Genomic DNA, 21,442 nt, shown 5'->3' with positions numbered 1-21,442 from the left:
TTACTTAGAGTTTCATTGAGGCCAACTCTATTCGGTCCACCATGGGAAGCAGAGATTTGAGGTTCCCTCTTGATTTGCTTTCCATTTTTACTTTATGATTAGGTGGCTGCTACTTTGGTTCTCACTTAAGCGAGGGGTGTTCCGATCACTACACAAAACAGAAACGGAACACAGACAGGATGACTTCTGTTCAGCAGACAAAAACCAAAATGCCAGAACAATGGTAATTAATGTAAGCAATTTTATAAGCAAAGTAATTTGTTTTAATTGGCTAAATAAGATCTGATATAATTATAGTATTCGATAAACTGATTTCAGAAAACTATATCACCATCTTTTAATCATATTATATACTCAGTGCAATTTTGAAAACAGATAAGAAGATGAACCTGAATTACCTCTTCTTTACAAGTAAGAAGGATACATTAAGGGCTTTTTTGAAACGTTAAGGATTATGTCCTTTTTTTTTTGGAGATTTTTTTTCTTTTTGAAAAACAGTAATTTACAGACAATTCCAGTGTCTTGAATCCCCATCGACTACAGATAGAAGCACTATGAGGGTGAAAAATCTTCCTTAAGAAAGCTCCTTTTGTCCAAGGAGTAAGGCTTATGAGGGTGAGGGGTCTTCCCCAGTGTTCTTTCCCATCATTACCCTCTATGGAAGAATAAACCTCCCAGAATAAGTAAGTATATAATTGGGCTCGGAATGACCCCATAGGTGAGACCCTATGGAGTTGAGAAACCTTCTCTGTAAGGATTAGTTGTTGATGGGTCAACATAAGCTGACTTCAAACTAATGTGTAAACAACTGAGGAAAAATGATATCCTTCCAGAAGACAGTTGCTAATTCTTCCTACTGTGAGAATTTCAGTTTGTTGGAATGAGTTAATGTCGACACGAATTGGAACACTGGTTGACTTTGAACATGTGCTCAAGTAAATAATGAAGAGCCTTCCATACCATCTAAGGGGTGAAAAAGCTACAAAAAAATTCTATGCATTTTTGCCACTAGTCTAGCAGTATTCTAACAACAGTTTTCTAAAGGCCAGGCCTTTCACGTAATTTCTGAATGTTAGAATTTTATACCTTCAATATGTTCAGTACAAACACCAAATACACACACACACACATAAGCATACTCTAAGTACAACGTAGTACCCAAAGAAATAGCAATATATTTTATATTTTTTAAAAAGTAAAGACAGTTCCTACAACCTTCAGTAAACTTAAAATCGATGTGAGGAAATAAGAGTGACCTGCAGATATTAGAAGAATAACAGTTCACCAACAGTATGAGATATCCAAAGGCAGGACGAGATTAATTTGGAAAATTATATGTAATAAAGTGTTCCAGGCAATGGGCTCTTTGAAATTCAAGAAAAGAACATTTACCATGAACTAATACAATTTAGAAAGGATTCTTTGAGGATGAGGAATTTTTATATAGAACAAAGGGTAGCACACATTTAACAAAACAAATTTCATAGGAAATAACAAACGGATGTATTTGGATGTAAATAAACCAGTTGGGTGGAAATTTTTTAAAAATCGCTAGAAATAGATGGATTTAGGCAAAATTGGGGGGGCGATTCTATTCACTCATTCGTTATCAAATATATATCTAATGAGCACCCACTGTATGCTAGCCACAACTCCAGATACTAGGAATATAGCATAAACTGAAGTTTATGTGAATATCAAAAGACTGGTATAAGACAACAAGAATTTGATACCATTGATTATCCTGTGTGGGGCACACAGGGCATTTCTCTTTTTAGTTCTCTTGCTTTTCACTTGTGCACAGGCAGGCAGAGACCAAAAAAATATGTATGTATGTATATGTGTGTATGTATGTGTGTGTACATATATTCATGTATATATCTTTTACATATATATAAGTATACATTTATATTAGTAAACACATTCAACTTGTTAAATATTCAATGACATTGTTTATCACCGTGTACATCTAAAACCATGCTATTGGTTGGCTGAATATTTTATACTATTTCAGGTTACTTTAGCATTGTGTAGACTTAGCTAAAAGGAAAATAAATGAGGATATAATTGTTGCATTTATTTAAAAAGAAAGAATTAAAGGTGACTGAACACTGTGGGTATGTGAGTGGTTATTTCTGCTTTTCTGTGTAACCTTAAACAGATGACTTTCAGCTAATAACCTATACTTTTCCATGCATGGAATGGGTGGCCTGAGGGGCCTATCTTCAAGCAGAATATAAATGCCAAGGATGAGGAACCAAATCAAATTGATGAGTATCACTTTCTTACAGCTTTTTTTTTTTTTGTGGAGAATGTCATTCATTTCTATCTGCATGCCTCATTCATATGTAATGTTTATCTTTTATATTATTTTGTATAATTATGAATTTTTTATAGAAAGGATGATGAAACCATTTCCTCAAACAACAGTGGCACTGAATTTAAATATGGTTAAAAACTTTAATCCCCCTGAGCGCAGATGATCAAGCAGTCAACAAACATTTACCAAGTAGGCAAGCTACTTTGTTTAAAGATTTATGGGAGATACTAAAGATCCAGAGATGCTTTAAACACAAATGTTGCTTTCATTTAGTCTGTAATGTAATTGGAAAAATAGGGCACAAACCTGAAAACCTAGATAATAAACCAAATACAATATAGGCTACGTTGTAAATGATCGTGTGGATAAAAATAGCTATAGGAGGTTGAAAGACTAGGGTTTATATCCTGGCTTTGCTGCTTGTTCCTTGTGTGACATTGGTTAAGTTAATTTTGCTAAACCTCAATTTCTTCTTCCCGAAAATGGTTCTAATAGCAGCGATTTAGTGGGTTGTCCTGAGGTTTAGAAATTAGAGGCAATGAATAAATCTTGGCCATTTAATAAGTATCTATATTATTACTAAATATTCTTTTTTTATTATTACAAAATATTCTTTACTGTGTAGGTGCTGGTTCTATACTAGCTATTATGCCAATCGCTTTACATTTATTAGCTAATTAAATTAAGTCATCACGGTATTTTTCAGATGAGAAGAGTGAGAGGGAACAAGGAAAGGGATCTGATGGATGTCCCACAAGGGGGGAAGCAAATTTTCAGGGTCAGGAGTTAGGCTTAGGAACAACTCCAAAGCCAAGCTCCTACTTACACATAACACCTTTCCAGGAGCATTTGAGCAGCTACTATGATTAAAGCAATTTCACCACCGTAAACTTCAGAAGGCCAAGGAAGTCTTTGTGGCAGACAGGTAACTTGTCCTGGGCTTGGATAAAGAGATGCATAAAGAGTTAAATCTGTTCTGATGAAGGAGACAGGAATATTCTGAGGAGAGCAAAGAATGTGCCAGAGGCCCTGGGAGGGATGGGTGTGATCAGGCTGGGGGAGCCTCCAGCTGCCGGGGAGGAGGTGATGCAGTGAACATTGACGTGGATGGGTTGGTGTCAGACTGCAGAGGTTATTGAATATGAGACAAAATAAACCTGCACTCCATTCTCTAAAGAATTGTGAAGCTTGGGGGATTTTTTTTCTTGGAAATACTAATATTCATTTAGAATGAGAGAAGTCACAAATTACAAATTTTAAAAGGCCCATAATCACAAATATTACAGTGGCCAGGAAAGTAACCTGATCCTTTTATTATCAGCCTGACGCACCTCTTCAATTGTTTTCCCTACAGTTTTTTCTGCATGCTCTTTGTTTCCTCAGATGATAATGGCTTTCACTATCATTTTTTTAACCTTTAATGGTTTTTAAGCTGATACCTAAGATAATGAAATAAAACAGACTTTCAATCGCCCAATCAATAACTATTGGGAATGGATGTCATTCAGAGTGGCATTTTAAGAAGGCTATTCTGGCTTGCAAAGGATGAATTGGAGAAGAAAAGAAAACCTCTCAAAATGGTCATTTTCAATAGCCGTGTCATGACAGTTGGGAGAAGCGTCACAACTAACAAAGTACTAATAGTAAAAGTATTGGTTTGCCGAAGATGAGCTGTTTTATCCGTTAGAGCGGACTCAAGGTCATTCCTAGAATAACGTCACCCTCCTTCACTGAGATTCCAAGTTCTTTCTGGTGAGAGGGAAAGGTGCCGGGTGTCACAATTTGGTTTGGTCTTTGGCAGGACCCTAGGAGTGTCCCCAGAGGACTGAGTGCTGCGTTTCATCACCCTCTGTGTGTCTCAGGACAGAAACGCCTGGGGAAGTGCTGCATCAAGGATGATTGCCCCAGTCCAGGCCAAAGTGCCCAGACTGAAAATGTCCTACAAGTCTGGAAATGAAATAATAACTTTAAGAGACAGGGGTTGCGTAGGATGGTATTTGATAGTTATTGATAACTGAGTGATGAGAAAGAATGGAAAGAAAGGTGCTCTGGATGACTCCTCACACAGGTGAGGAAATGGGAAGAGCTACAGCTTGCTTTGAGAAGCAGGATCATGAGTTTCCTTGTAGAACCTGTTGAGTGTTAAGTGTGTTATCCAAGATGGAAGACCCAGAAAGCAGTTTGAATAACTAGAACTTTACGAGGAATGTTAGAGTGGGAGGAAGTCTTCACGAGTTGGCTATTTTGAAGTGATAAAATATTGTCTATCTTAGCTATTAAAAAAAAATCTGTTGGGAGGACTTCCTAATAGGGGGTAATATTTATGAAGTACTAGCTATGTGCTAGGAACAGAACTCACAACAGCACATGCATTATTCATTCCACAATGACAGCCCTGTGAGGCAGGTATCATCATTACACCCACTTTAAGATAAAACAGCCACAGAAAGGCAAAATAACCTGGTCAAGGTCACACAGCAAGCTGGCTGTAGAGCTGGGATTCAATCCCAGACAACCTGGTTCCAAAAACCAAGCACTCAACCACCACAGACTCCACAATATAAACACGTGAACATAAAGCTGTCCCACAGAGAAATGTCTTGCAAAAAGTCACATTCTATTAAGAAATGTTACCATGACTGGGGCCACCTTTGGCACCCCATTGAGCCCCCTTCACTCAAGATCTCTTAAGAATAAATCATATATATATCAAACTACAAGTGATGCCCACTCAGGGTACCCACCTCCTCACTAAGGAAGTGGTAAAAATAAGCAACAACACTGACAGCCATTTATAGCTTTTGTAAAAAAATCTTTTTGTCACCTTGATTTGTTTTTATCTTTCCTCCACTATGTCTTGCTGATCCTGGTCAATAAGCCCCAGGCCCCTCCCTGCTTTTATTGCACTGAAATAGTTGTATGCTTGTAAGAGAGTCTTTATTTTTATTGGCAGAAAATTCTCAGTCTACTTACTCCCTTGTATAAAGTTAATTTTAACTATAGAACCTGTATCAATAATGTCATTTAAAAGAGGCTGCTTCCAATACACTCTGTGAAATGTCTGCAGAGAATTTTGGATTTATCAGGGCACATTTCCCTCGCTACTCGCGGGCCCTGCAGCATCCTTTCTCTTCTACATCTGAGCATTCTCTGTTCTCTGGCCAGCTGCCTTCTGTTCAGCCCCTGTGTGTTCTCCATCCTCTGCTCTGCCTTCATGATAAGTAGGGCTTCATCTTGATCACATTGCAGCGCGGGGGGGGGGGGGGGATTGTTAACTTCTTTATTTGGGTCCAAGCTAAAAACATATCCTCCGATTGGCAAACCACAAAAATTATGACACTTCGAGTTTAATAAGATCAAGCAGTCCCTCTTTGGATAGAACACTGTGACCGGGGTGGAGAAGGATCTTTTTCCTGGACCGGTTCTCTACTCTGCATCTGGTGGCTTACGCGGGATCTCCAAAATACGAGAAGCCTAGGGTCCATGGATATACTGGTGGGATGCACAATAGTTGAAGCGAAATGACTGGGTGGGTTTTTATTTTTAGAGAGAAGAATAACTGTTATAAGTAGGACACATGGGATTTATTTTCCATTATTAGAATTGCTTAATTTCAAAAATATGGTCAGTCAAAACCTTGGGTGTCTCCTCTTCCTGCTGGCTTACTACCGCGTTAGCTCAGGTTACCATGGAAAGCAAGCAGTTATTTTCACCCTTAACTTAACTTATACCAAACACTTGACCTTGGAATCAGTAATTTACATCCTTAGAAGAGAGGTCACTTAGGGAATTTAACTGTGTAATCCTAGCCCCCATGTGGCAGAAGATGAGTAGAAATGGAACAGAGCTGGTAAAACACCGTTTGAAACAATATGATTTAGGAAATCATTTCTTTTACTTCATTTTTAAAAATGGAACCTACTTTAAAATGGTACAGGAAGGCAGAAGGATGCAGGAAAAGTCTATAGAAATAGTGACTTAAAAACTCTGTTCCAGGACTCAAGAAGGCAAGCCTGTTGTCACATTTGGAGGGAAACCAGAAAGAATTTAGGTTTTCACTTTCCTAATAGCCTCTTTTCCACCACCTTTCCTTCAAACATCTTGCCCTCCCTTTTATCTTGCCCTTATTAATACAAACTACTAGAGAGAAATCGCCTTTCAAACTTTAACCAGGAAACAGAGGTTTTGCCAGTACTAATATTTTGGTGTGGGCTTCTTCTCTTAAAGACAATTATCAAGACGAAGCATTTGTTTCTTCTTTTGTTTACCCATGGCAGTTTGTCAGCAGTTATGATAAGTAGAGTTCCATCTGCCAGTAAAACTACGTTGCAAATTGCCATAGAAATTAGCAGCTTTCATTTTTGCCTACATAAATAAATATGCGAAATAAATTGCACATAAATGCATCCTAAAAAATCACAGGTACACCGCACAGTTAAATGCCAATCAGACAAAACCAGAGACACATTGCGATTATCTCAGTTTTCAAACCTGGAAGATACACGAATGTGTTTCTAAATGAGAGAGGCAGTGTATCATGCTCGCTGAGATAAAAACAGAAGCTGCCAGACACTGCACTGTGGCTTTATTCTCAGAATCCTTTGCCTGAAACCCGCTCTATCTTTTCTCCGTGTTCTCCTCTCTCTCTCTCTCTCTCTCATCTCTCTTTCTCTGTGTGTCTCCTTCTCTCCCTCCCTCCCTTCTTTCCCTCTCTCCCTCTCTCCTCACGGTCTTTTCCCTCGCTCATTGTTCTCTCTCTCCTCCTGCCTTTGATGCACATACGTTGTCACATTCCATTGACTCTCTCCTCTTCTCTGTTCTTACACTCAAGCCTAGCGGTGCTTTCGCCAGGCAGCAGCAGCCTCTCCTGCGAGTTTTAGTCATGTGTGCAGCTCAGTTTGATCGAGCGTTCCTTTTCTGCCTTTTCACTCTTACAAAAGATTAAAAGGTGGCGTCACATTGCTCCCCTGTTCCTTCCCACAGGAGGGACTTAAAAGGGACAACAAAAACTAATCACTTTCAATAAGCATTTTCTTGCTAGGGAAAAGAAAAAAAAAAAGAAAGAAAGAAAGAAAGAAAGAAAAGGAAGAGAGAGAGAGAGAGAGAGGGAAAAAAAGGCAGGGGGTGGATTTAGCGGTGTAATTGGAGACCGGTGGTGAGGATTGGGGCGAGCTAGAGATGTTGCACGCTGCTAACAAGGGAAGGAAGCCTTCAGCTGAGACAGGTAAGAGCGCCCATCGGAGGGTTTGACCGAGTGGCTTAGTTAAATCTCTGTTTTCACCGTTTTGTAATTGAGAAAGGCATCCGCAGCAGAAGCCGATTTTTCAGTCGGCTTCCTTTTGTTTAACATAGAAAGTACCTGTATTAATTTTGATGAATTAGAGCATGCAGCAAATTCAATTGAAAATAGATTTGTATAGTAAATGCATTTATACTGAATGATTTCTCCTCCGTTTTATTTAAGGAGAGAGATGAGAAAGATGATTTTGATCCGAATAGCACTTTGCATTATGTTAAATTCTAAACAGCTAACGGAGGAAAATAATAATCCAATTGATCCTGTTTTTGAACTCCGGGACTTAAAGCCTGGGAGAGAGCTGGCATTTGAAATTTTTCTTCTAACTGAACTTCTGATGTGTTATAATAATTTTTCACTAGAGGTTTAAGCAAGGGTAGAGTTTATTTGAGTCTAGTTGCTGGGGTGTGTTTGGTTTGGATCTTGTCAGTGAAGCTATAGCTCCTTAACCTGTGTCAGGCTGATGTTTCATAAATGGAGATTAAGTGTTGTCCCAAATGAAATATGAAGTTAAAACATCAGGTTAGGGCATGTTTTAGAAAAGGATCCAGTAAATAATTAGGATAACTGAATTATGACAGTTTGAGATGGGAGTTAACTCTGGAGGTGCTGTTTGGTAAGCCTTCCTGGCTTTTAAGCAGCTCAATAATGAAGGGGGCTAATTATCAGGCTCAAGTTGGAACTTTGCATTAGGACCCTAAATATAGAATACATGTGGACGTTCACCATAGGTGGCTTTTAGGAAGCTGTCCCTTTTGTACGCTATGAATGAGAGTTGTGGATTATATTTGATGGCATTTCTCCTTTAAAGAGCTTTGGGATGAAGCTTAAAAGGCTCACATCTATTTTAACATTGACCAAACACAAAATGCAATATACTGTAGTATCCCGGTGCCTGATTTTTATTGCTGCTGCTGTTGTTTTAAGGTTTTGATAATTTGTTTTTAACCTCAGTCTTCGTTGATTTTGTGTTCATTGCCTCTGCTGCTAAAATATATTGCTGGCATGAATAAACTGAGATATGGGAATGCAAAAAAAGAGAAAGAAAGAAGAAAGAAAAAAAAAGAAAGAAAGAAAGACCACTAACTAATTAGCCAGAGTTTTTATTTCAGGATAACAGAAATCCAAATTATATCCAGGTTTGTTACGTAGGATGTTACCTAAAAGGTTTGAATTAATTTTTAGGTAATTTTGGGGGGATGGGAAAATCTGAATATTAAAAGTACAAAATTCTGTTAAAAGAATGCTTTCTCTGGAATGAACTATAGAAAGGTGACTTTAATGCCTCCACAAGGTTTGGTCCTGGAAAGAGCTGCTGTACTGTGTGGCATCGTTGAGCCCAGCAACCATGAACAAGAGGATATTTTATATTTTTATTTCATGATAAGATTTTTTTTTTCTTCCCGACTTTCCAAACTGGACCTGCTCCTCCATGCCTCAGTCTGGCGTGCCTCGCGTTTGCCAGACACTCCTGGCATTTTGTGGGTGCAGCACGTGAATCCAATTTTACAAGTGTACACGAGGAGCTGCTGAATTGGGGGGAATGGAGACCACACAGACGATGGGGTCTCATCAGACTTTATCATGGAATGATAGCCAGTGGAAGTTCTGGCAGAAGACCCCTCATACAGGTTGTGGGGAAACTTCATTTTTCCATCATGGTGAAAAGAGCAGAGAAAGATGTGGACAGGGGCAGAAGAAACTGCTACCGCATGTTGATGGAGTCATGCTGGTGGTAGCCTAGTGGGTTTTTTAAAATCACATCACCTACAGTTTTCTTTCTTCAACTTAAGAAACTTTGCAGAATCTTGAAGTAGTTCCTCTCAGATTCAGTCCGTGTCTCGACATCGCTTTCTCTCGTAAAATCTCTTCTCTGCCTCTCACTTTACCCAACTCCTCAGTGTCGGGCTGCCACTGATAATGATGGTTGTTTCCTAAAGAAGTGACAAGTGTTGAGAAGATGGGCCAGGAGAAATAAGTTGTCTGCGTCGCACATGTGTTTTAATTTTGTTTATGAAAATGACTTCTTCAAGGTGAGGAGATGATAAATTTGAAGTTGCGGCTTGGCTCTCTGTATCAGTGAACCACTGCCCTTCTCCTAGACAGCTCCTAGAGCTAACGTGGGCAGAAATAATTCGGTTGTAAAACTGGGTGGTAGTGCAGCATGCACTTTTTAAGCATGTGGTAACCAAAACTATCCTTACTCAAACTATCTGATTCATATAAATAGCATTTTTCTGACTTTTCCAGTAGATGTTGCTGGAGAGCAAAGAAAAGATCATTCTTTTTTACAGGAAAAAAAGAAATGCAGTAGACTTATAAAAGCCAACAGAAAAGATCCTTCTCCCCAAACTCCACTGATAGCATTTTGCATAATTTGCTAATTAATGAATTATATTGAATCATTACCTTTTATGATGTTCTATAGAAAGCTATTAAAACTTGAGTTAGATTTTAAAATTATGGGATTGTTCTCTTTAGTCCCTATATATAATGTCTGTTTGCTGTTTTCCGTTTTTAAAAAAATCAAGTTAACTGCACATTACTATTCAGAACATTTCATCCCTGAATGCTAAAACCCTTTAACATGCAAATATGATGTCAGAGGAAGAACTGAAATAGAATACTCTGAGAAGAGTAATGATCAAACGCATTATAAAAATATGCACCAGTTGCCAACATGTAATGAAATATTAAGAAATTAAAAGCATGCAACCTCTAAAGTAATAGAATTTCATTGCTCTGAGACTGTTTTCCCACTGAATATTAAGTGCTTAATAGATCTATCCGTAAAAAAACAATCAAAAACCTACATGGTTTGTCACTGAAGTTCTTTCATTATATGATTTTGAAAAATTAGCCCAATAGGATTTTCCTCAGACTAGGAAATGTAATTAACATTGGATATTAAGTGCCAGATTTCCAAAGCAAAAGCCACAAAGCTTGATGGAGAAAATAGGAATGCAGAGAGCAAGCATCAGCACTACAAGCTGAGGGGACCCACGCTAGAACTACTCTGCTCGTAATCACTCTGATAAAATGACAAAGATGTCCCAGAGGAGCCTGGGATTCTAGTACCCAGACATGAACTGATGCAATTTCAGGCAACCAATGACCTCTATCTGTGGGAATATTTATTTTTGGAAATGATCAATTAACTGATTTCAATTGTCAACGAAAGTGTATGTATTTTTTTTTTCCCAATGCACAGGGAGCCTTGGATATTACAAAAGCACATTCAGATAGGACAAGTGTACAACCTATGTGGTAGAGCTTTTGGTTTTTCTTACCTTAACCAGTCCGAGCTCTTTTCTGGTGGATTTTTCCCTCTGTATTGAAGCCCTTCTTTGTCAGTTTTCATTCCTGAGGTATGAAATGTTCCAGAGGATGTTTTGATTTAACACCCATTCGTTTCTCTTTTCTGGGAGGAAAAAAAGCTTATCTTTAGAAGACATGAGTGTCCACTACTCCTATTTTGTAATTAGCACTGTAAGTCCACTGGGTAAGAATGGTCCTTTTTTTTTTTTTTTTTTTTTTTTTTTTTTTTAATACATTTTTTGTGCTTGACCTAGAGTGGTTTTTTTTTTTTTTTCTGTCTTTAAATAAGAAAACCTTTACAATTTGATGGGAGATTTTGGTTTCTCTTTCCGGTTTGTTTGCTTTTCACTTTTGGTATTCTCTGTTTTCATTACAGCTATCAAGCACTGACTATGCCCAAAAACACCAAGTTAAATGTGCCAAATGGTACTTCAAACAACAACAAATATCTGTTTTCTCTATGAGAACTTTAGGAAGACAAAAGATGTGAACCATGCCTGGAGAATTGCCTAGTGGGTTAAAATGTACTCGGTTCTACCTCCTTCCTTAAGAGAACAGAACAGAAAAGGTCACTGCAGGTTGAGGGGATCTTGAGGGTGGAAGCCTTTGAATTAGGAGTGAAAGGTCAAGACACAAAATAATCTTGATGAGCAAAGTGAGGGGTCATGTGGGATGTAATACCGGCCAGAATGAGTAATGCCAATATGATTGAGAGCTTTGAATGGCAGGTCAAGGTATTCAGTAGCCACTGAAAAGATGGAATCTGAAAGCTTCTAGAAGAGTTCCTTTGGAAACAGAATGGGGAAGGAGTGGAGTAGTGGGTCCATACTATACCCCTGCCCACCCAACAGACGCTGAAATGCCTGTCTAGGGTCCATCTGCTCTCCCTTTATGTTGTGGCCTGAGGAAGCTATTGTTACTAGTGGGATATTGCCTTACTTCTTAGGGATGTTGTTGAAAAAACAATGATAACCCCTTGTCTAGAGGCCAGAAACCGGTGGCTAATCTATTGCATTAGCCTAGACCTAGGTGGAAAGGTTGAGAAACACTGTCAAGGGGAAAGAGAATGGCTCTGAGAAACACCTTCCTATTATAATTACTGCAATTTCTTGTATGTACTGTAGATGTCATGGCCTCATTAGGCAAGGATTTTGTGTATATGCATTTGTTTTCATAAGAAAAACCTTCACCATTTGTCAGAGATGAGACCTGTAATTTAGAAGGTGTGATATTCTCTGCATACTATTTGGATATAATCAATTAATGTTATGTTCATTTCCTGTTTTCTGACATTGTTTAGGATGGATCTTTTATGATCTTTAAGGGTTTTCATCTCTCTGAGAAGGTATATACTTTATTTCTTGAAATTAATTACCTCTCTGAATTGCCCATTTGTCAGTTACTTTCTATAAACCTTGACTAACTTACCTTGAACTCTTAGATGCGTAGAGTATTTGACTGACAAACTCAGCTGTGGAGACTCCCTTAACTATATAATAGAAGTTTATATGTTAACATTTAAGATGTTTTCTTGTGCCCAGTAGACTTCATAATGAGAAGGAGCAGAAAGAATTATTAGCACAGTTAAGTAAGTAGAGTGCCACCCTTTTTCTCAGAAATTGATTTAACCAGACTATTTAGGTGAACAGGGTTACCAACATCACCTTGGAACCAAGCTATAAATGATTGTCTCGCCTTGTCCTCCAACCACTTTAATCTAATTTGTTCCATTTACTTCTCTAAGCTTTTTATCTTCCCACCATTTTAATACCATCAGAGATGGGGGCTGCCCATGACATTCACACTTGACATTATCAAACACAAAAGGCATCACTCATGCACTTGACTGTATTACAATGCAAGGGAAAAAAATAGATTCCCAAAGGCTTAGAAATTATTGTTTCGTACCTTGAATGTAGGTGGGTTTTTTTTTTTTTCCTGTTTCCTCCAGCCTGCCTCATTTGACTGTTTTTGCTTCCGCATGTTTTCAAAGAGTTCTGAAAACCCTGGAAAAATCGGCACTCACGGATCCTTAACATACACACCCTTATGTTCACTGGAGGGATGCATAGTAATACAATGGAAATTTACAACCCTATTATTAACGGTTATTTGCTAGGAATCAACCACATTTTGATGCAGTACCGAAGTTGAGCCTTGCACTTGAACTGTTTTTTTCACCGTTCACTTCAGTTCTTCTGACAGACAGCTGTGGCCAAACCTTTTCCTGACTCACACATTGGTGGTCATTGCAGTAACTCCATTATTGCTGCATAGACCCAAAACATTTTGAATCTATAGCAGTCCTGAGTTTGTCTACACATGAAATTTTTGTGTGTGTGTTAGGGTGGGGGGGGGATTCTTAAAGTTAATATAGATTTACTTATACCTTCCTTTGCTTACTATTTTGAATTTCCCATTCAAAGACAATTCCCTCCCTCCCCGACACATATAGGACAACATTTGTGAGTTGGACAAATAGTGTTATCAGATTGTGGTGAATTGCTTCAGTAGTATTACATCATGCGTCGGGATCGCGTGTGCTGTAAAGCTCTGTAAAACAGCCAGCTACATGGTATCCTACAGGTTTAATATACTTCTGCAGCCTTGTACTTGGGAAGGATTTCTGTAATTGGAGACAGTCTAGCAAGGAGAACTTTTTAAGCCATTGGAGGCCGAAATACAAGTTTTTGAGAAATGTGACTTTATAGGCTTGAAACTGAATGGATTACAAATTTCTCTTAACTGTACAGAATCATAATTGCATATATAGTACAGTCCTGATTATCCAGGGTTTGCATTTCCAGCGTGGGGATTATCCAGATTTCTTCTCTGACTCCCCTGTCTTTTCTCTAACTACCTGACGTGAATCATTTCTCTAATCATTGGCACCTCTGCTAATGGTATGGAAGGGCATATTTGAGCAGCAAAATCCAAACCAGTGAATTATCTTTCACAAGACCTAATTACGTAAAAAGTCTGAGTGGCTAGGTTTTTAAAGCTATTCACTAAAATTTAAATTCACTAAAATTTGAAACTATTCACTAACTAAATTTCAATTTTGGTGCCCTCCTTCTATTTACATATTTACTATAGCTGTTCATATACCAATATCTTACCCTCATGTTTAAGAGGCAAAAAGGAAACCAACCTGCCTGAATGATGTCAAGTAATTGGTTTCATTGTTCTGGCTTACATCATCCCCCTCACCTGCCATCCAGACCAACTACCATTTTGAATTAACTAGTTGGATATTGTACCTAGTTGGCATTTTCTAAGGCCACTTGGGGCAAGCCAGTGTACCTTGTGCAAGTTGTCAGGGTTCTGATTAGCATAGTCCTCCAGGATTAAGTACAAACGTGGATTAATGGTGTCCAAACCCTGCTGAGTTAATCTCCAACACCATTTCTAGCCCATTTCCATCATCAGCTCACTGCCAGTCACTCCTTGATAAACTATTTATATTTAGGATTTGTCTCCCTGGAGGTCTTCAGAGTCCCAGAGGACTTTAAAGACTTTAAAGCCTCTTAGATTCCGGAATTAGGCTGAAATGGTGAAATTAGTGTAGGAAGTGTAGCTGCCTTTTCCAGAGAGGTTGGCATTCCCAGCCCCTTTCCAAGTTTACAGAGTGGGCCACAGGATTCCACCTACTGGAAATCGCTACAGAACTTGATTTCCTCTCCTTTTCTTATACATCAGTTGTGGCTTGGACATTTTAAAAATCTTGTGGTCATATCATATGTTTTAGCCAATAATTGACTCTTCTCTCATACTACCCTTATTTGACAAATGTGGCTATAAATAATTGGTTGCTCCTTAAGGTGCCTAATCAAACTTCGTAAGATGTTTCTGTTTCTAAATCTATTATGTAACATAATGTAAGTGATAAAATATATACTATGTAATCTAGTTAACACAAATATACTGAAGGGCAAAAAATGTTACAGTTCTCTTGATACTAAAAATACTATCACTAGATTAAAATTGAGTATGTTAGAAAGACATTTACTTGGAGTTTTTAAATGCTGAGCTGTGGTTGATGATGTAGTGTAATGACCAGTAGTTTTCCACCCATATTTTATTTTTTCCACCCATATTTTAAATGAGAATTTAAACAGCAGTATAGTACACAGTACTGAGAATAGAAAATCTCAATGACTACTAGAAAAACCATTGGCAAAGCTAGTCATGAGTTCTGTATCTATAGGAAGGGCCTCATCATTTTTTGTATGTGTGCACATTTATGTGCATATATATCTATACATACATGCATACATATATGTTTCCTCTCTCTAGATATGTAAGTACTTCTATCTCTACCTCTGTATCAGTATCTATATCAATATCTTTATCTACTATATCAATATTCAGAGGGAGAGAGAGAATAAGATATAGTGTGGCTATATGCCTGGTAAGATATTGTACTTTTCTCCAGCTGACATTTTTCATTTCCCACAATCTGATGTTCAGTGTGCTAGGTAGCAGGGATGCCAAGGCAACCCAGACATAACTCTTAAGGAGTTCGTGATCTAGTCCTGAGTTAGAAAGTATTTTAATGTTGACTGTTTCACTCAGGAATATATTTAACGATTGGAAGCACAGGAAAAAAAAAATTCAAAGTTTACCAAGCCATCTGAGCCCTCACTAGGTACATCTAAATTGGACATGCTTTGCCTGGTCAGGAGGAGGCCTGGAAAAGAAATACAGCAAGTATGATTTGGGGGCAGAATATCCTCACATAAAGTGATCTAGTCTCAACTAGAAATAAATTTGGCTTTATGGAAAAGCCTGGCCAGTGTGCCTGAATTCTATATTACTCTTTACTGCTGGCAAATCACAAAGCAAAGATAGGGTTGGTTTGCTTGAAATTCACTTTTCAATGAATCCTATACAAGTGAGAACACAGGGGAAGTGCTATCAACGTGCTTATTATTAAACATGTACACCTAAGGGTCTCGTGTGAAAATGTATGTAAATAATATGTGCATATTTTTCTACAATGAAATGGGCTTATGTGGTTAAGATCCCTTTATTCTCAGTCTGTGGCATTTATGATGTATATGCTGTATGTGTTTATAACCACATATTGTATGTGATTTATAGACGTCCATATAGTCTCTAGAGGTCAGTAGAATATAAGAAATGGGCAAGCATTCACATCTAGATGAGATGTAGAGATTCTGGAGACCATTTTGCAAATGGCAAAATGATAATAGTCTACTAATGACATTAGGAACTAAAATCATTAATCGGTGTTAACAAAAAAGGCATGTCATTCTTGTTCCCGAAATGAAGCTAATCTATTTGTTTTAAGCAAATTTCAGACAAATGAACATTCACATGGCAAGAACCTTGACAGTGACTCAAGTTATAATTACTTGTCTGTGGTCTGTTATGAAACTGTGATTCCTTAGAACACTTTTTTGAATATATTTTAACATTACTGGAACCAAAGGGTGAATTGTTTTTAAACATTTGACTATTATATCCAAAACTTATTTCTGTTTTAGCTGCCAATTCAGTTTGCCCAACTCTTACAAATGAATGATTTGATGATTTATATGTTGTAATTCCATTTGTTCTTATAAACTAAATATTCCTGATGTTGGAAAATGTATTAGAAAATTGTGATTTGTTTTATATATAAAGTGAAAAATGTTGACAGTTCAGCAAATTGCTGCACAGTTGAGCATGTTTATCAAGTTTTTCTCTAGAAAAGTCATGCGCAAAAAAGTGTAGAAACTGATGGCATGTAGCTATGAGCTATCTGACTATAGTATCAAATGCCTCTTCCACACCATCCCGCGTGGTAGAGAACAGTGCTGCAGGGCCGTGGGTAGCATCTGAGTTTAACTTGAAGTTTCTTGATGTTGAACTTAATATGTCGTGCCCACATTAATATCACTCACCCTGGGAACTAACTTATCAATAACGTATTCCCATATTTCTCTGTTTATACCCTAGTGGATTGCATTTGAAGCTCAGTTTCCTCCATGATAAATCCGAATCCGGGGTGGCAAACACCAGTGCTTAGAGGGATGTGGTCAGAAATAAGACAGTAGGAGGTGATGGAGGGAAGTGAAAGCAGTACAGTTGTAAACACATACACACAGAGCAAAGAAACCAAAAAAACCTACTAAGCATTTTTGGAAAGTGATCATGTGAAGTATTTAAAAGAACTTTAGGCTAGAGTGGCTTCAGTCATCAATGAGAGATAATTGATAAGTATTGATAGAGCACTTCCAAGTAGATTATTCTACTTGCTTGGGGGCCAAATTATTGAATGAGAAAGATACAGTATATTTCCTCTTCTCAAGGAATTTACAATATAATTGGGTGCTGGCCCTGCATCATCTCCCCTGCCTCTGTGCCCGCACATCTCCTCTCTCAAACTGCTACATTCTCTGTTCCATCCCTTTCAGTTCTTCTAACTTTCATAACTGTGTCTCTGCATATGCTCATCCTTCTTGTCTTCTTCCAACATTCCAGCTTGACCCTGGCTGACTCCCATTCATCTTTCAGGTCTCCATTTAAATGTCGCTTCCTCTCAGATTCTTGGACTCCTACACCCTGTCTAAATTAAGAGCTCCCTTTGTGACCCTCCAACAATGTATTTCCTTTATTATAACACTGTTCTCAATTTACGTAACTGCAAGTTTGTCCATTTCCACATAAGGCTTTAAGCTCACTGGGGGCAGGCACCTTGTGGCTAGCTTGTGTACGGATGTATTATGATACCTAGTGAGATACCTGGTAGCATAAAGCTTATTTAACGTGTAACTCTTGAATGAATGTTTAAATACACAAACAATCACAATGCACTGATAAAGTTAAAAAAAAAAAGAAGAAGAAGAAGATATCACATTTTTCAAGAGACTGGGAAGGATTCACATCCTTGCTTGGACTCGAGTCTTACTCAATGACAGGTTTAAAGTCTTAGGTGCCGCCTTTCTTCTGCCTCTTCTTACCTACCTTGACATCGATCCAGGTCCCTAAGTAGTAGAATGGAACCATCCTCTTAGTTAGACGGAGTTGTACACTTTTTATTTATTTTTTTAATATTGTGTCAGGGAGGCTAAAAAGAGGAACATGTAGAGATTAATAATAAATAAATCCTTATCTTCTCTGGTAAAAATTTAAGAACTCATCAATCAAAATATTTTCCTAAAAATGCATTGTCTTTGGGGCGCCTGGGTGGCTCAGCCAGTTAAGCGTCTGCCTTCGGCTCAGGTCATGATCCCTGGGTCCTGGGATCGAGCCCCGCACCGGGCTCCCTGCTCGGCTGGGAATCTGCTTCTCCCTTGTCCTCTGCCCCACCCCCACCTCACTTGTGCTTCTCTCTCTCTCTCTCTCTGTCTCAAATAAATAAATAAAACCTTTTAAAAAACACACTTTCTATATTATACAAAAACATCAACAACCTTGCAGCCATCCTAGAAGTTCTCTAGATAACAATTTAATACAAATTTTAATCAAACCATTACATTAAGTTATAGTAGTAAACATTAAAAAGCTGGTCAGTTTACTGTGCCCCTGGCAATATGCAGATTAAATGATTTGAGTTCACAACTGTAATTTTTATTACTTTTTTTATTTTTATTTTTTAATATTTTACATACACCCTGACCCTAGTTCTTGCTCCCATGAAGATGATGTCAAGATGTCCATTCCTTTCCCACTCTTCTTTTCCTTCTCCAAAAAGTGTCCTGTTAAATCCCCTCGTATGTCTTTTGTAGATACTCTTAAAACCAAAAATAGTTTATTATATTTCTTCTTGAATGAGAAAATATTTTTTAAGAAAAAAAGGTAATTCTTTGAAAAATGGAACGTACCTGCCGTAAGAAGATAAGTTCCGTTTGTAAAAAATGATAACCGCCTTATAACAATCACAGTATCACTCCTTTCCAAAGTGTTCTGGAATGAGAAATCATCAATATCAGAGTAAAAAATATATATATTTCAATTTAGTTAGATGATTTTACTTACAAAAATATATAGAGTTATAAAAAAATAGAACTTTGACTCTTAACAGGTTTATTTTGCAGTTTTGGAAGTGCTTGTGGATTTCTTAATGTTAAATTGGTAATTGTTGATCTCTGAGGAGGGGTGCAGTATCTTCAGTCTGAGCTTATTACAGTGTAAAATATGGATTGCCTTTACCCTAATGGCCTCTGAATCCTATTACCATCCCATTAGAGAGTGTGGGATTTTAGTAATTCTGTTGTTGTTTCCAGTGGGCAGTGAATATAATGGGGAAGGGCAGGGGTTAATGCAATTCATCTCTTTTAATACGTGTAACTCGAGTCCCTTATCACTTACTATGGTTTCATTGGGGTTTCTCCCCACCCCCCCTTCTTTCTGTTATCTCTAAGGCCCAATATATTTCTATAAGCTTTTCTCAACCAGGAGAGTTTAGAGAGAGTGGTGATTTTGTGATTTTTAAGTTTAAAAAGAATTTTAGCCATTAGCTTTTCATAAACTGAAGATAAATAAATAAGGTGGTGCATCAGCTTGTTGTGAAACCGGCTGTAGCTCAGAAAGGTTTTCAGTGACTGTCATTGTGCCAAGAATAGTATTGAAATAGCTCTTCAATCAAGATCATTTATAAGGCTTTTTGGAAGGAGAAGCATGAGACAAGCGGGCCGGATCAATGCCCGCTAGTGTTCTGGGTATAATGTTTCCATGTGCTCTTGGAGACAGCTGTGTCCCAGGTCCTAGTAGTGCTAGAGAGAGGAGTTGGGAAAGATTTCCAAGTGATAGAAATTAGATTCCTTTAAAGAGAAGTTTATGAGCAATAGTTAATTCCCTACATATCAGACATGCTCAATAGATGTACATGTCTGATTATGTATCCCTGGTTTTATTCATGAAATTTGTTTTTAGCTAATACAGCTTTTTTCAGAATAAATACGAACATCAGATTATTTCTCAGTATGTCAAAACAAATTAGTTTCCCACAGTGATGCAGTGATAGGTGTAACTATTTTCCCTTTTTATATGTCAGAAAGCATTACTGGGACTGGGAAATTCCCACTTTTCTCCCCTTAGCCCATGAGTCTGGTGGTTTGCAAAAGTCCAGTTTAATGCGCAAGCATGGTCACCTACAGCTCCAGCACCCCCCTCTGCTGCCATTAATGAGAATCACATGCTGAGATCCAGAGAGGCAGGGGTCTATACTCAGAAAAAGGCACGGAATGGCAGGAGGTGATCGGACCATTTCAATCTGTTGAAAGTGAATGATATTCCCAGGGCTTATTGTTCACCTTCTCAGAGAATTAAGTTTCCATGTTTCATCATAAATGGAATGAATGTGCAACATAATTGCAACATGGATGACATAGTAGAAAACCAACATTTGGGGGGAAATTTCTTCTTGTCTCCATATTCTACATATCTTGACTGTCCACCTGGTTAAATGTAATAGCCTAAGCTGGGTGGCAGTGTTTAGATATGGTGCCTTGGTATAGAATAGTTTGCATATTTATGCTGAATATTCATGCATTGAGTTTCTCCTTAATTTGGGATATCGCTTACCACATTTCCAGACAGACCGTGATTGTATTATTTCTTTCCATCAGTTGGATGTGTTGAGTGAAATTCATTTTAGAAGGTAATTATGTAACTACAGATACAATTAGTCTTCATTCTGGTGAATTGATACAAATAAGCATTGTTAAAAGGAATTATTTCCTTTTGATTCTTAGTTATGGATTACCTTTTCAAAACATTTTTGTGGCCACAATCACTTGGGAAGCTCAAACAAGCAAACAAAAATGAAATAAAATAAAATCTACCTTAGGTATCTACTAATGTGATAATCTTTTTTTTTTTCTAAAGCACATATATACCTGAGACCATTTGCAGAGAATTACTGAAACCGTAAAAGAGACATGTAAAACTTATGTTGAATTACTTAAAGGACAATATAGGGGATGCTGGTTATTCAGCAAGTGGAGTTTGGGCTTCTATTTTTCATTATGTTGGTCCCACTTAATTTGTCTTCTGTCTTTGTTCTTGAAACTTTCCTTCGGATCTGCCAAGAAACATAAAAATCAGATGACACTAATGTTTCTCTCAATGAGAGAATGATGTATCATCTTTACTATCTTCCTAAAGCTATGAACTTGTCATTTGTTGTCTCTCTCGGTGTTCCCTTAATGCACAATATACATATTTAACATTTGTTGAATATCAACAAATGAATAATGAAAATATGACTCTTTGTAAGATCAGGTAGTGTGTTTTTTGTAGTTGTTTTTGTTTTTGTATTTTTTGTATTTTAAAAAATTGTTTTTGTATTTTAAAAAATTGTATCAGAATTCAAAAGTAAATGTGACTCTTATGGAAGACACAGGGATGCCGAAAACCACATTTTATACCATATCTCATCCCTTGCTTTTTTGGAAGCACACTTTCTGATAGGACTCTCCAATAAACTCTCCAAGGTTATGATAGCAATAGAAATGAGCACATTCTATTTAAATATGTATTTTATAACTCTAAAAGTA

General features: G+C 37.6%; 1 protein-coding gene across 5 annotated transcripts in view; it reads left to right on the top strand.

The window, feature by feature from the left end:
• Window positions 1–21,442, top strand: part of TENM2 (teneurin transmembrane protein 2) — a 1,506,090-nt gene that overhangs the window by 852,077 nt on the left and 632,571 nt on the right. For 2 of the 5 annotated variants that reach the window (XM_073890210.1, XM_073890209.1), the window contains exon 1: window positions 7,240–7,544. The exons of the other annotated variants lie outside the window; for them this stretch is intronic. In XM_073890210.1, coding sequence (XP_073746311.1) covers window positions 7,499–7,544 — 46 coding nt within the window. In that variant the 5' untranslated portion in view covers window positions 7,240–7,498. Of the gene's footprint in view, window positions 1–7,239; window positions 7,545–21,442 lie in introns of those variants that run through there. 5 annotated transcript variants of the gene reach the window in all.

This window comes from Callorhinus ursinus, unplaced genomic scaffold (assembly GCF_003265705.2).
Source record: "Callorhinus ursinus isolate GAN/ISIS: 27379988/994484 unplaced genomic scaffold, GSC_fseal_2.0 scaffold3, whole genome shotgun sequence".
Taxonomy (NCBI): Eukaryota; Metazoa; Chordata; class Mammalia; order Carnivora; family Otariidae; genus Callorhinus; species Callorhinus ursinus.
Note: the sequence above shows the minus strand (reverse complement) of the source record. Positions and strands in the feature narration are given on the sequence as shown.